Here is a 15,007-nt window from a genome sequence, read left to right as displayed (position 1 = left end):
AAAGTCACCTTTCTCCTTTCTTACTTCCAAAATTGTACTTCACAATATCCTAGCTGCTTTTGCTTGTCATTACTTTGATACAAATATTCAGAACTCTGGTGTATATATATTAAAAAACTAACATCGTACAGGTCTCCATATATCAGTTCATAGCAATAAGACAGGCCAGCTACTTGGCTAGATGTAAGCTTCAAAGCTTCACCTGTCGAAAGCTCCCAAACTCCAATTTTCCATATCTTCAGATACACAAACCATCAGTGTCTATACAACAAATGATAAAAACCAGCAAAAAAAACAACAAAATAAGAATGACAAGTTTATTAATGGAACCCCTAAGTCAGATTTCGTAAGTGTTGGTCCTTGGATTACAAAATGGATGTGGATACTTTCCACATACCAAAACGGTACAATACGGAGTCCACAGACTTTGCAATTAAGATGACAAATCTTGAGTATAATCAAGATGTTCTAAAACCTATAAAACACAAAAGTATGAGCAATGAGGAAGAAGGAAGCAGCAAAACTATTCATTGTTCACAAGCAGAAAATTCTGTGGGAGAAGTAAATGATGAGCCTGAGTACAGTACTAACTCTGAAGGATACAACTGAATTGAAGCAGTTGACACAAAACAAGCTCTCATTTCAAACTCCAAATATATTAACCTTCCCAAAGAATAAGGAAGTTATTTTTTCCCCTTAAAAGTATCCAAAAACTTAAATCCCCCTCACTTCCCTTAAACAATTGTTAACTATCAGTTAATTGAATGGCAGCAGAGTAAACTGGAATTGTCTTAAATTGTCTTAATTTAAGACTACATAAAGACTACATCTTAAATTGAGCGTGATTGACCACCACCTGCTCACAATGCCACATACAGCACTTACGGTTAGAAAGGAAGCAGACCTCTGTCTTACATTGAACTTGCTGCCTTTTTTTTTTTGCACAGGTGTGCCCCAATTTTGCTACCACCATCTCCAGCTCTGGTATAGCTACAGTGTCACAGTGGCCATACTCATACTGAGGACTTCGTTATATTCCTATTTTTGATATGTTTATCATTTCATAATTAGTGTTCTGCAACACGTCCAAAGCATGATAAACCTAAATAAGCAGTTCGTCCCAGGCTGCAGAAGATGCAACTGAATTGTCTTAGTGTACAGAAATACCAGGCATTAATTTGGCAAAGTGAGATGTGACCAGAAAAGTAACACAAACACACGGTTGTTTACAGCGCTGCAAACTCAGAAGGTGCACCAGTGCAGGCAGAAATCATTCAAACTCCTCCACCACAGAGGACAAACACTCAAAGTACAATTTTCATAAGTTTATAGTTTGGCTCCGTACTCAGCAAGCAGAAGGAAAGATGCATGGAAAAAAATCAATCGGGAAAACAAAACGAATTGGTCAGCAGCACATACGATATAGAAGGTCCTTAAAGGAACGGAAAACAAACATGGTGGTGAGAAATTAGGGAGTTCAGAGGAGGACAAAGATGTCAAAGAGAAGACTGAGAGGTTCCTGACATTCTAGGAAGTTTACTCAAGTTGGGAACAGATGATGACAGGAAGGAGCCTGATAATTATTTATAAACAATCTCCAAAGCTTTCATCACTACAAATAACTACCTGCTTTAGCTGTTTCAGAGGGAGATGCACTTGGGATGGAGAGAGGGAAGGAGCATATTCAATATTTCTTTTCAAAGATTAACATGGAGTTGACAGTATCTCAGACAAGAAAGCAATGCTATTAATAGTTTTCACAAAAATGCACTTAAAATTGAATCAGAATGGATTCAATGTTGAACAATTTTAATGAAGCAAGTGTCCAACCAGCACATCAACTTCTTAAAAAGAAAAGGACTCCAAAAGTTTAATTACAAAAACATTTTACAGAAAACTTGGCATCTCAACAATTCCAAACACATTTATCCACGAAATGCATTATTTTTTCATATACTTCTCTTAACATTTCTTTAAGAGATGAAAGTATTTTATCCTGCTCCTCTCCTTGACACCAACATTATTATTTTTTTTATTTCTTCTCCAAATCAGCCAACACTGAAAAATGTAAACTGAAAAGACACTCAGAAAACACTGGAAAGACAAAAAAACATTTCTATAAGGTTTAACAGTGTAAATAAGAAGCATCTCAATGAGACAAAACATCCGTTGTATCAGTGGTGACCAAGAAATTACTCTTTCCACAGACGGGTATACCACCGTCCCTCCTTCTGTGTGGGGAAAAAGCAAAAGATCTGTCAAGCTCCCAACTAATAATTTGATCTTAAATCTCCCATCCAAGAACACTTACATGCTACTCAACAGAACAAGGTATTAGCAGTACGCCACAAGCTGACAGTTGTGTTGAATTTATATAAGCAAAGGCAGCCTGCAGCCACCCATACCTTATTTATGGAATGTATATGCAACAGCTTGGAATTGCATCCTACTATCACACTACATACCAATTTCTGGAATCTTTATGGGATGAAACTCTAGGTATTGGATAAGATGTCACAGACAGCTTTAGAATTTCATTTCCAAACTTTTGCCTATGCAGTCTGTTTTGGCCTCATTTAAATGAAATGAAACTGTCACTAATGCTGCAAAGCAAAACACGCACAGATTAAAGGTATGGGTGCTTCTTCTGGAGACATCAATCCGTAAGATTTTTTCCCCCACGTTTGTTATAGAATCCACTGAAAAAGTGTGTGTCAACTTCAGTTGGTGTTGTCCATGTTACAGAAAATAATGGTGATCCAACTCAGCAAATAACGGTTTCTTTTTGTGAAGTCTTGAAAATGAGCCTGAAGACAAGAGAAAGGAGTTTTCTCCCTGAAGGAAGACTTGAATATACGTGGAAATCCTTGCTGCTTGGCTACAGCAATAAGCCCAGAAGTAAGCAGAGACCTGACATACAAGGTCATACCTGGAGATGGCTTCAGGCAAGCACGAAGTCCATGTGTATACCGTGGGAAAGAAGAAACTGCTGTTTAATCTTCAAATACTCACATTACAGATGCACAAAAGCAATCCTGACTGCAATGCACTCAAGTTATGAAAGCAATCTCCAATTCGTAACAGGGAAATCCTTAAAGATTTCTGAAGGAGGAACAAGGAGATTGTCATGTGGAAGAAAGCATGTTTCCATCATTACCATAAAGCCCATAGATGTCCAACAGGTGCTCAACCACAGTCTGAATTAGCAATTTGACAGGAACCAAAGGGCAGCAAATGATTTGCATAAGTTAGTGCAGACAGTAGGTGCCACCTCTGACAAGAGCTGCAGCCGTAACTCGGTAATATTACAGTCTCTAGCATGTGAGGTTGTACATGATGCAGGTGAAAGGACATTTAGGTCACACTGGAACATAATAGGCTGAATGCTATAGGCTCCACAGGCTGTACTTCAGCTGTACAGAAGTTGAAAATCACGCACTGTAATGTAGAAATCTCTGGGCTGCAATGCGGGCCTAGCTAACAACCTTCTCTGATATAATAATTCATGCAAATATACGTGCTGCTTCCAGGCACATTGCTTCCCAGCACTGACTTCAGAAGGGCAGAAAAAAAATGCAATTCCCCCACCCATTCTTTTTTAATAGAATACTGCTCTCACCATGAGATCATTCTCTCAGAAAGTAAGCAGACAATTAGAGTGAGCAACATAACAGAAAAAAGGCAAATTTTGTTTTGTTTTAGTCCTAAATGGAGGATTCCATCCAACTGAGAAGAGCTAACTCTTCACTTTCTACCTTGATTATCAATGACCTGTGTGGTAGTAAAACATTCCACCAAACATTTTCAAGAGATAACAGCGGATCTGCATAGAAGAGCAGGCTGCTGTGTGCAAGAGAGGTGCTTGAAGAGAGGGGGAGGGAAGAAGTCCCTAGGGGAATCGAGTCACAAAGAACCAACCATAGCCAGTCACAAGCAAGGAGCAATCTCACATTGTAGAAGCTGAAGGCTAACAGAAAAAACAGGATTCTGCTGAAGAATACTTTACATAAACATGGCAGGCAGGATGGGACAAGACAGTGCAGCAAGGAAGACTGCCTATTATAGCAAAGAACACAAGCGCTGCTATCCAGTACTGCAAGTATCATACAAAAAGATCAAAAAAAACTAAAATCGAGGAAGGTCAAGCTACAAGATAAACATGAAAACAAACTAAAGAACACTAGAAGACATCAAGCAACGTAACACAAAGTCATGACTACAACACACAAGCTAACTTAATTTCACAGATTTCATCTCCATAGTCAGCAAGTCCACAGAATGTAGCCACGCACACACCCAGCAAAATAAGAAAATGAAGATTGCACAGAAGTCACATGCTCTTAAAGGTTTACACAGAGGGCAGTTCCAAAATGTTTAGTGGTGGTATCTGTGGCTAAACATTGATCTGTTTGTCCCACTGACAAACCACAAAGGCAGGAATCAGCATCAACCTGCAGTTCTGCCTCCCACCCCTAGTCTTTCTCTCATGGCTTCTTATTCCACACTGGCCAAACAAATTTTGTAAACCATCCCTGGGTCACGAGACCTGCATATGAAACAGAAAGATAAATGTTAGAAGACTACAAGCTGTCAGGATTAAATAGGACATCATGCCTTTTTTGTGAATGATTTATCAGAAAGCACAATATTAAGAAGTACAGCACAGAAACCTATAGACACAGAAAAATGTCAAAATAACCCTTTATTTTATAACTGTATTCCTACTTCCAATCAAAGAACAGAATGCTGAATAAAAAACCCTCCTCTTTCCTTCCAAATACAATGATTGAGCAAATAAATTCTCTTTACCATGCAGTTCAGAAAAAAACATTCACCAGTATAGTCAAATTGTCAGTAAATACAAAGCACCTGAGCCACCAGAAAAAACCATATCAGTTCTGTAAAGTACAGTGGCTTTCAAGAGTATCTTAATGAATAGATTTTTCCAATAAATTCATTTGTAATGTGTCTCAACCTCAAACAGACCATTTGGTTGATAGAGATCACAATTAGGAGAATATAATTCATATGCAGTGGGAAAACAGTCACCGTCTGCTGATTCAATTTTATCAGATGCCAGCTGAATTGTTCTAACTAAAGCTTCTCCTTCTTATATGGAGACATTTTTTTTTTTAGGTTTACACCTATGAAGCCCAACCTTCTTCCCTCCTCAGATTTTGTTACAAAATAATTGCCAAGTGAACATCACTGTAACAGCCCTATGAATTACTAGATCATTCAACAAGGCCAAGTGCCAGGTCCTGCACCTGGGGCACAACAACCCCAAGCAGAGCTACAGGCTGGGAGATGAGTGGTTGGAAAGCTGCCTGGCCGAGAAGGACCTGGGAGTATTGGTTGACAGTCAGCTGAATATGAGCCAGCAGTGTGCTCAGGTGGCCAAGAAGGCCGACAGCATCCTGGCTTGTATGAGAAACAGTGTGGCCAGCAGGGCTAGGGAAGTGATTGTCCCCCTGTACTCGGCTCTGGTGAGGCCGCACCTCGAGTACTGCGTTCAGTTTTGGGCCCCTCACTACACGAAGGACACGGAGGTGCTCGAGCGAGTCCAGAGAAGGGCGACGAAGCTGGTGAGGGGTCTGGAGAACAAGTCTTACGAGGAGCGGCTGAGGGAGCTGGGGTTGTTCAGCCTGGAGAAGACTCAGGGGTGACTTTATCACTCTCTATAGATACCTTAAAGGAGGCTGTAGTGAGGTAGGGGTTGGTCTATTCTCTCACATGCCTGGTGAAAGGACGAGGGGGAATGGGCTAAAGTTGCGCCAGGGGAGGTTTAGGTTGGATATTAGGAAGAACTTCTTTACTGAAAGGGTTGTGGTTGTTAGGCATTGGAATGGGCTGCCCAGGGAAGTGGTGGAGTCACCATCCCTGGAGGTCTTTAAAAAGATGTTTAGATGCAGAGCTTAGTGATATGGTTTAGTGGAGGACTTGTTAGTGTTAGGTCAGAGGTTGGACTAGGTGATCTTGGAGGTCTCTTCCAACCTAGATGATTCTGTGATCATATCCAGTCACATGCGCATATTTGTATAATGAAAATAGCAAATTATTAATCAAGTTTTTAATTGCCTCATGCTGTTTTGCTGCTGAAAGAAAGTGTTGGGGGGAGGGAGAGAGAGGGGAATGGAGTTTTGTAATTATAAAGTGGGAAGAAGAATTCTAAGGCAGTATTTTTTCCTCAAACCAGCTATAGCTAAATCCAGTTTAATCAAGAGGAAAATACTTGCATTTTTAAGAACCCAGAAAACGTTGATTATTTAGGATTATTTACATTCCATTATTTAGGAAGACAGAATCCCCATGACATGAGAACGTAAGTCTAAATTTCAGTATCCTTGAGATACGTATTTTCTGGCAAGGTGCTTAAAAGACAAACGTTTCAGGGCCTGGCATGCCCTTCTAATAACTCATTGATGAGAAACTGCTTTCCTTTTTATACACTCTGTAAAATCTCCCCAATTCTCTTTCTGAGCTTAAGAGCACTAATTAAAAATGGTATACAAAAACGAGGAGGTCGATGAGCTACTGAAAAATCCCAGACCTGGATCGACAAGCTGTTCCCCTTCATAAACAACAGCAGTAAAGCCACTTCTTTATTCTGCTGGGAGCTCAGTCATCTCGTGGAACTATAGTCCGTTCCATCTGGCTACCCTCTGGAAGGACAATGATCTTTTAGCTTAAGCCACACTATAATGGGGAATGTGTAATTAACTGTTCTACACAGTATCACAAAAGGTCAGAATCAGAAAGGATGAAAAGCCCTGTCTTCACATTTGCAGATGGCACAACCCTGATTTATTTGCATTTCTAAACACCATTCAAGATGTGCAGTGGATCTCAACAAAGAATCCAGGTATGTACACAGGTAAAATATAAACAGGCAAATTTCTAATGGTTGCTTAGTGCTGTGCACTGCAGGGGAGGAAGAGCAAATGTTGTGGGAAATGCAGGGAAGCACAGCAATTTAGAAAGACTGATTATTCTTTGTTGATTTGTTTTTCTACTCAGTTCCTTATTACAGTTTTCTAAGCTGCTGAACAGAACTGTTCATGAGCTCAGTAATAATCTCTGCATAAGCCATATGATCATTAGAGCCTCAGCAAATGCTATATCTAGCCTGAGCCACACATTAGCAGTTCTAAGATGTAAACCTTCCTAACCAGAAGAGTTTGACTGCAGGTGCTTCCCACTTGGTATTTACAGAGCATTTTCAGCTTGTAATGGAGATCAGTCCTCCTGTAACCTCTGAAGCAAACAAGATTTGTCTATGACCAGCAGATCAGATTCTACAATTAATGCAGAATTCTTCAAATTCACTCAAGAAGCCCACCTTTTTCTAAATTAGTCACCCTATCCCTAAAATGTAAATAATCCTTTCTTTCTTACAGCATTCTGTCAGTGTTCTTACCTTACAGAGATACACTAAGTAACAGGACAAAAGAGCTAATTATGTTGTTATATGAAGGTCTTGCAGAATTCTAAGGAGAATTTAAGAACCCTTTAAGAACCCTTCTGCTTAATAGTTTCAACTCCATGTGACTTTCATTAAGTTAACCTGCTCCTACAGGTTTGAGGAAAAAACTTTTTGATTGTACAATACTGTACAATCAGCACAAGAATCAATGTCAGAATAAGTGCCAGAGGTGCAGAGAAGATGCCAAGCAAAAGCAGGTTAAGAGCAAGCACTTACCCAGTCACTAGCGTTCAAGTCGGTTCACCACATCTCGGACCGTGGCTATGAGGTTCTCGTTCTCCTGTGGGTTAGCCATAATAATACCATGCAGCCTATTCATGTAGGAATCGATAGTTTCCATTGTAGGTGTTTCTCCGCTACCTACAGTTAACAGTAAAATGAGCCACAGAATATATAGATGACTGTAGCAATTCCAAAAAAAAATATGACTGTTAAGGGCAGCACACAGCAACAAGAAAACAGCAACAGGAACTTCTTTTGCCACACACCACCTCTTGTGACAGATTCAATAATGTCCTAGCTCCACAAAGCAAGTAGCTCCAAGGAGAACAGGACTAATGAAACCTGGTTTCCTTTGATTTGCGTCTCAGAGTTGATTATAACAAACTCTTCCAGCTGGGCATTCAGAGTATCTAAACAGATTCCCTGGCATCTGACAAGACAGATGCAGCATCTCTCTCGATCAAGGAATTTGTGGGTCCTGTCCTTTCTATTTTTGTAACATTTGCACAAACCTGTGAAAGAGCAAGGACTGAATGTCTCACTTTATTAGGAACAAAAAGATTAAGCATAGTAAGAATAAAATACCATGCTGAAATTAAGCACCAATATTAAACCTTCCCCTGCGTGCATTAGGATTCCAGAATTTAATATAACAAACGCTCAGAAATAGACAACATCATAGACTTCTAAACTTGTTGTAAATTCACAGAAACTTCTAAGCAAAAGAAATTAAGTATAAGGTTGGACAGAAAGTCCTAAGAAAAAGTCTTACCTGGCAGTGGGACTCCAGCAAAGCTGGTTGTGAGTGCCTGCCGTAAGGTCTCAAGATGCTGTTGCAACACTGTATTGCGGCTACGCTCTTGTATCACATCCACCTCCAGTTTCTCCACTGCAGTACGCATACTCTCAACATGTTTCTGCAGAGCAGCATTCCTCTCCTCAAACTCCATGTTGGATTTACGCAGCTGTCGCAGCTCAGCTTCACGTGCTGTGAATATCAACCCATTCCCATGTAGTCAAGAAAGCTAAAAAACCATCTGCAATTGGTAGGTAATGAAGTAGAATGTTCTGGAGTGCTCAACTGATGATTAAAGACAGTGCAGTTTTAGGTTTAGGACAAATAAAACGTATCACAAAGTGCTGACAGTGCCTACAGAAGTACTTAAATAGCACCCAATTTGTCTGTCTCTAGAAATTAAAAGACATACAAAGCATCTGAGTGCAAGTGAATAGGCGAACTGATTAGAAATGAAGACTACAAGAATAATTTCAAATCCATTCAGTATAATATATCTTAGCAACAATACTAAGAGGCCTATGGACAAGATAGCAGTTACAAAAACACACTGCTATTGATCATCACGAAGAGTATGTGACTTTAAAGACTGTTCAGTCAAGAAAGTCTCCAGGAAATCTGGCAAAAATTCCTGCAACTATCGTGACATGCAACTACCAAAACGAAATAGAGTAGCAGAAAACGTCAGTGGAATATTCCACATAACTAGGAGAACAAATTAAAATACTGCTAACTAGCCTGAATCATCATCATGCTGTGTCTCAGGTGTCTTAATCATACAGAACAGCAGCTCCAGCTTGGAATAACATGTGGAGCTCAAACATCAGCACCATTCTCCAAAAAGGACAGTTTTGAAAGACAAAGCCATGTTGTATCCATTGCGTTTATACAGAGGTTAAGTAATATCAGAAACATTAACCAATTACATCCAAGTTATTACTTGAGCTGAGGTAAGACTGTAAGGACTCTTCACCTGGACAGCACCTAGCAAAAACTTTGGAAAAGTAAAAGAAGGGCCCCTGCAAACGTTTAACTTACCTTTACTGTGATTCAGAAACTCTTCTGTGAATATTGGAATATCAAAAACAGATCTCTCTTTTGTGTCTGCTTCTTTCTACAAAGAAGAGAGTAATACATTTCTAAATACTGTTAGTTTTCAAGATTTTGTGAAACATTTTTCATCAAGAAAAGAGAAGAAGGGAGACCAAATATAGAGGCAGAACTGGGTAGATGGAAAACACTTCCAGCTCCTATCAAGAAATGTCAAAGGACAGATCAACTTTTTAACACACAGGCTTAACAAAAGGACAAATATCATGGTCAAGAATATCATATAATAGACTAAAACATACTTTTTTGCTCTAATGACATTACACATCACAGAATTGCTCAGTTTTAAAACTATGAATTCATTTGTTTTCCTCTTTTTCCCATCAAACCAACAGACATTCTAAAATTAATGAATTAACGTCCACTAAGAAATATTGACAGTTTTAAAACTTAGTAAAAACACCTATAAGACATCAGTTTTAGATTATTCATCGTTACTATTCCTACTCGTCTGCAAAGATACACTGACTTGGCTCAGCACTCGCTCCTGGAGAACAGGAGGAGAAAGAGAGGGTAGTACGAAGAAGAGAGGGTATTCTGTCTACAGTCCTGCATGATACAGGCTCTTCAGGTAAAAAAATAAAGTAATTAAACTGTTCAGCTTCTGAAAGGCAATCAAGACATTCTACTGAACAGAAGAGCGAGAAAGAAAACCATCAGCACTCTTCCATTACAGAATATATTATATAGCACATAAAAGATCCTCTCGAGAGCTCTGAAGTGCTTAAGCCACTCCGAGGTTCACTCAATTAAAATAAAAGTTTTGATTACCTCATATTAAAATAGCACAATCTGTTCAGGCTGCATATCATTGTCACCCCTCAAATTAAAGAGAGAATCAAAACTGTTTCTGTCTTTTGCCTGAAATAAAAGCATCAACCAGCAATGCCATTCTCATCTGAGCATTAGAACTGAGGTTGATCTCAGAGGTTCCAGGACAAATCAGATGAAGTATTTAGAGATATCCTTAAGTACGGCAAAGAAAAAGCTGAGATTTGGGGGGTGTTAAACCCATCCCTCCTTCTGTGGTCAGGTGCAGTCCATGCAAGGTACAGATATCCTAAATACACTACCATGCAATAAATGTTCTTAGAGTAATGTTTTCTTTTTGTGTGCTAAGACTACGACAGCCATTTGAGTATCTTAAAAGCCTGTAGATACAACCAGGCAACGCCTAATCACCCTGAAGTGCACCTATAAGCCTTTGAAATCTTACCAGTAAGATGCTGTCTGACTGACTGAAGTTAGGCCTACGTACACTGAACCAAACAGCTTGAGGAAAGAAGCAATAGCGTTAACAGTGGAGAACAGTCACAATGGTTCAGTCACTGCTGATCACAATTAATATTTCTATTACATATTGCTATATGTAATATTTATCAATCTAGGGTTTGGAGGAAGACAATGTTCTGCTTCATGTCAACAGATGAGCTCACTGAGACAGCTTCTCCATCTTTTTTCATAGCTATATCTGCCTATTAAGTTTCCTCTTGCCTTTCCAAGCCTCACCCTTTTGTTGCTTTTATTGTAATTAATATTACTTATTTGAATTGTTCATTGCAATTCTTTCTGGAGGTCATCTCTGTAGACAATATTTACAAGTTCAACAGTGATTCACAGAAACCAGATCATGAACACCTGAGTGGAGCAAGGGGAGGAGGAAAGGTTTCCTTGACTTTTATTTCTTGAGAGAATAAAAGAAATTATTTCATCACATTGTATCTACTAATCAGAGACACAATGATAATAGCCAATGCAGATAAGAAAGCAGTAAGACAAGATGCTTTAGTCTTGCTTCCAGTAATGACTTGAGTGCATACTTCTAAAAGCAATCTAAACTTTTTCCTTGTTCCTTGCCTGTGGAGGACTGTAATACTTAACCTTGCAGAAAAGATGGGAAAGCATATCAGGTGATAAGCATGTGGAACTGTATCAAAGGTGAAAAAAGCTAAGCAGTCAAAGAAGCAGGCTTTCATAAGAGAATGCCTGCCTTATATGTTCCTAGCTCAACTATCTAGTAACTACCTGATAAAGCTTAAGAGCTCCACAGGTTATTTAGGGTCTCCTTTTTAACTTCATTTATCAAGTGTAAAATTTCAAGCCACAATAGCTTGAATTTAGGAAGATGATAGGTAAGACTCCATGATTTTGTAGTTTGTCACCTGTATAATTTAAAGTTTACATAGCATAACATGAACCTAGAGCTTGAAGCTTCCAGCAATCTGTCTTTGTACAATTCAAGATGAACTTTGATTCAAGCACTATACAATCAGAAAACCTGGGGATCCTGCACTTCTAGGTATTAAACGTACTGCAAGTGCTGCCTTTATGGGTTAATAAAAGGCACAGGATGAATATGCTACCAAGGCATTTTCCTGGAAGTGAAACTTGTTTTCCTGGAATTAGACAAGACCTCTCAGCAATGTGCATCCATGTCATTATCTTAACAAACACATTAAAGAGCAACTCGATTGCTTTCCCAAGGCAAAAAAACTCAAAAAGGAACAGATCTTTCAGAACAGCCTGTTGCTTACAAGCGAAGAGGCTGTGTATAAACAGGATTTTTCACTGGCATCATTTGTAATTTATTGATAACCATGGAAGAACTTCTGAGGCCCCAGGTAATAGAACTAAAGAGAAAGTTTAAGCACTTCAGGTGGAGAAAAACAATAGTCAGGCAGGATGCACAAGGTTTGTGATAGTTTTCATCAACTAAAGCGTAGACACCTTTTCTCCAGACATTTGTTACTCTTCCAGTATTTACATATGCAAAGTGGAAAGGAAGTTTAAGCCAGAGATGCCCCAATGATTTGGCTACTTTATCTATTTATCAGTCTATATCTATAGTCTTTATCTATTTATCAGTCTACAACTTCCTCGCGAGGGGAGGTGGAGAGGCAGGTGACCTATTCTCCCTTATCACCAGTGACAGGACCCGCGGGAACGGTGTGAAGCTGAGGCAGGGGAAGTTTAGGCTGGACATCAGGAAGAGGTTCTTCACCGAAAGGGTGGTCGCACACTGGAACAGGCTCCCCAGTGAAGTAGTCACTGCACCAAGCCTGTCTGAACTTAAGAAGAGATTGGACTGTGCACTTAGTCACATGGTCTAAACTTTTGGGCAGACCTGTGCAGTGCCAGGAGTTGGACTTGATGATCCTTATGGGTCCCTTCCAACTCGGGATATTCTATGATTCTATTTTCTCCTCAAGGAAGCCACATTCTCATTGTTGCAGAAAATCAGTACCTCAAAACAACCACCTATAGGTGTTAACCTGGAAGCTTTATCTAGGTCTCAAGCTATTTTTAAGTTTTACCTCAGAGTTTAATATCAAACAAATTAAAAATGTAGGGATAGTTAGAGCCTTCTCTGCTTTGAAAAATCCTGTAGTAAAAATTTTGTAAGTTTAGCCTGTAACACACCAGACACTAATGTACAGGATAAGGAGGTTTACCTCGTGATCATGGACTGGCTGTCTTGCTCCATCTGAAAAAGAAAAAACAGGAAATCCCCAAGAATACACAAGATTTGAGAAAACAAGATCCAAAAAATCAAAGCAGTTACAGAACAAACAGTTGTAGACAGGAAACTTGTGCACCTTTCCAAAGGAGTCACATAGAACTTGTGTCTAATTTGGACACTTTTAATACATGTCCTCCAATACAATCTAGATACAGTTAAATCCACGTAAATCTTATCACTTTAGATACAGCTGATACCATAGAAAAAATGCATTAACTTTTTAAACAAAGGCTTTTAAAGTGAGTGTCTGATTACATGTCTAGCTAGAAATCTTCTCTTCTAGCTAGGAAGACATTAATGTCTTGTTCAATACCTTGTCGGTGTGATTTGCCTTTTTGTCTGTCCTGCGCTTTTCTGCTGAAGACTTTGTAGGCTTCAGTCTTCTGATACTGCTCCAGTTCCCGCATATAACGCTCCTTATCTCTATCTGCTTCATCAAGGTATCGCTGAAACAAAAAAGTCCAAGAGTTTCAGGGAGTTCCCTTCCCTTCCAGAGGAAGGGAAGAAAAACTCATCAAAGGAAGTGCTGATCCATTTCACCTATGCAAACAGGAAAGGAGCGAGGAAACAATGAGAATGTGTGTGACATGCAAAGAGCTAAAATTTCTGGATAAAATTACTGTACTCTGGTGTTTGGTTTTTGTGTTTTTTTTTTTTTTTTTTTTTTAATCCAGATCACTATTCTATTAACTTTTTTGTTAAACCTAGAGACAATCTTCTATTAGGCTACTCAATTCAACTGAATTACAGACCTCAATATTATAGACCAAATGCTTAAGAATCGCCTTTCTGTGGCCAGGACTAAATGCTACCAAACAAGAATGTCTTATTAACAGATCATGATTTAAGGTTCAGATGTGTAACACTGATGTTCCAGTACCCTTGTTTTCACTCCCCCCAGACAAAAAGCACTACCTTCCTACAACCTCACACTTCAACCCTCATCTGAGTGGAGAACAAAACATTATGGCTATCAGCAAAGTACAGCTTAAAGGCCAAAAGAACCTGGAAGATCTATCAATTTAAGCTACCTGCATTCATGTTAAAAGATTATTTCTTTTCTAGCCTGCAGATATTAAACACCTGCACAACAGAAGGAGCTAAACTGAAGAATTATTTAGGGTACCTTAATGAACGGAATACCATTTAAGGAGTGGTCACAATGCTTATTACTGTGATCTTTCCAAGAAAAAGCTGTTTCCCAGTTCCACCCTCCATACCCATAGGAGTTTAAAATTCAATGGAATTATTCAATCAGAGTCAAACTCAGTCATCTAGTATGACTTGTACTTTCATGAAATCATCAGGGCAATATAGTTAATGATTACATATCCCATGCATTTGGAATATCATCTTGACCCTGCTGAGGTCACTGTTGATGTCCTGGATAGGGGTGTAAATTTGCTGATGCTGGGCTACCATCGCTTTTGGACACTGCATTCTTCCATATGACATTAATTCCTCTCTTCCATCTCCAGCAATGTGCTGCTGAAAGAGCACAGTAACCGAGTTAACAAGTTTTCCCTCTGGCTTATCTTTTGAATGGATTGTTTTGGGTCAGTAAGTTCTGCTGTAATACCTGTAAATAGGTATCATAGGTTTTCTAGTGCAGATCTACACACCTCATTACATATTTCCTCAGAGAAGGCGATAAAAAAAGAGAACTGATTATTAGGGTGCTTGCTTTACAACTATAATGTAATGGGTGGGGTGTTTTTGTTTTTTTGTTTTTGTTTTAAAGAGTCTCACTATTTGGTTAGTTCAGTCCTATCAGCTTATCCTTATGCTAGACAAAGACAAAGGCAAGTAGCAAGACTACAGGGGTGGAACACAAAAAAGCGAGACCTTCTCTTCAATTTTCACATAGCAGACAGCT

General features: G+C 39.2%; 1 protein-coding gene across 8 annotated transcripts in view; it reads right to left on the bottom strand.

The window, feature by feature from the left end:
* Nucleotides 1–15,007, bottom strand: part of HMG20A (high mobility group 20A) — a 165,660-nt gene that overhangs the window by 128,942 nt on the left and 21,711 nt on the right. For 6 of the 8 annotated variants that reach the window (XR_005823477.1, XR_005823476.1, XR_005823479.1 and 3 more), the window contains exons 8-12: nucleotides 13,445–13,577; nucleotides 13,064–13,095; nucleotides 9,540–9,615; nucleotides 8,478–8,693; nucleotides 7,700–7,843 (exon numbers count right to left, since the gene is read on the bottom strand). Coding sequence is in view for 2 of the 8 variants with exons in the window: in XM_040570646.1 (XP_040426580.1) it covers nucleotides 7,707–7,843; nucleotides 8,478–8,693; nucleotides 9,540–9,615; nucleotides 13,064–13,095; nucleotides 13,445–13,577 (594 nt within the window). In the remaining 6 variants the exon portion in view is untranslated. Of the gene's footprint in view, nucleotides 1–1,788; nucleotides 4,547–7,699; nucleotides 7,844–8,477; nucleotides 8,694–9,539; nucleotides 9,616–13,063; nucleotides 13,096–13,444; nucleotides 13,578–15,007 lie in introns of those variants that run through there. The other 2 variants (XM_040570646.1, XM_040570647.1) reach the window with 1 other exon arrangement.

Source organism: Cygnus olor, chromosome 11 (assembly GCF_009769625.2).
Source record: "Cygnus olor isolate bCygOlo1 chromosome 11, bCygOlo1.pri.v2, whole genome shotgun sequence".
Taxonomy (NCBI): Eukaryota; Metazoa; Chordata; class Aves; order Anseriformes; family Anatidae; genus Cygnus; species Cygnus olor.
Note: the sequence above shows the minus strand (reverse complement) of the source record. Positions and strands in the feature narration are given on the sequence as shown.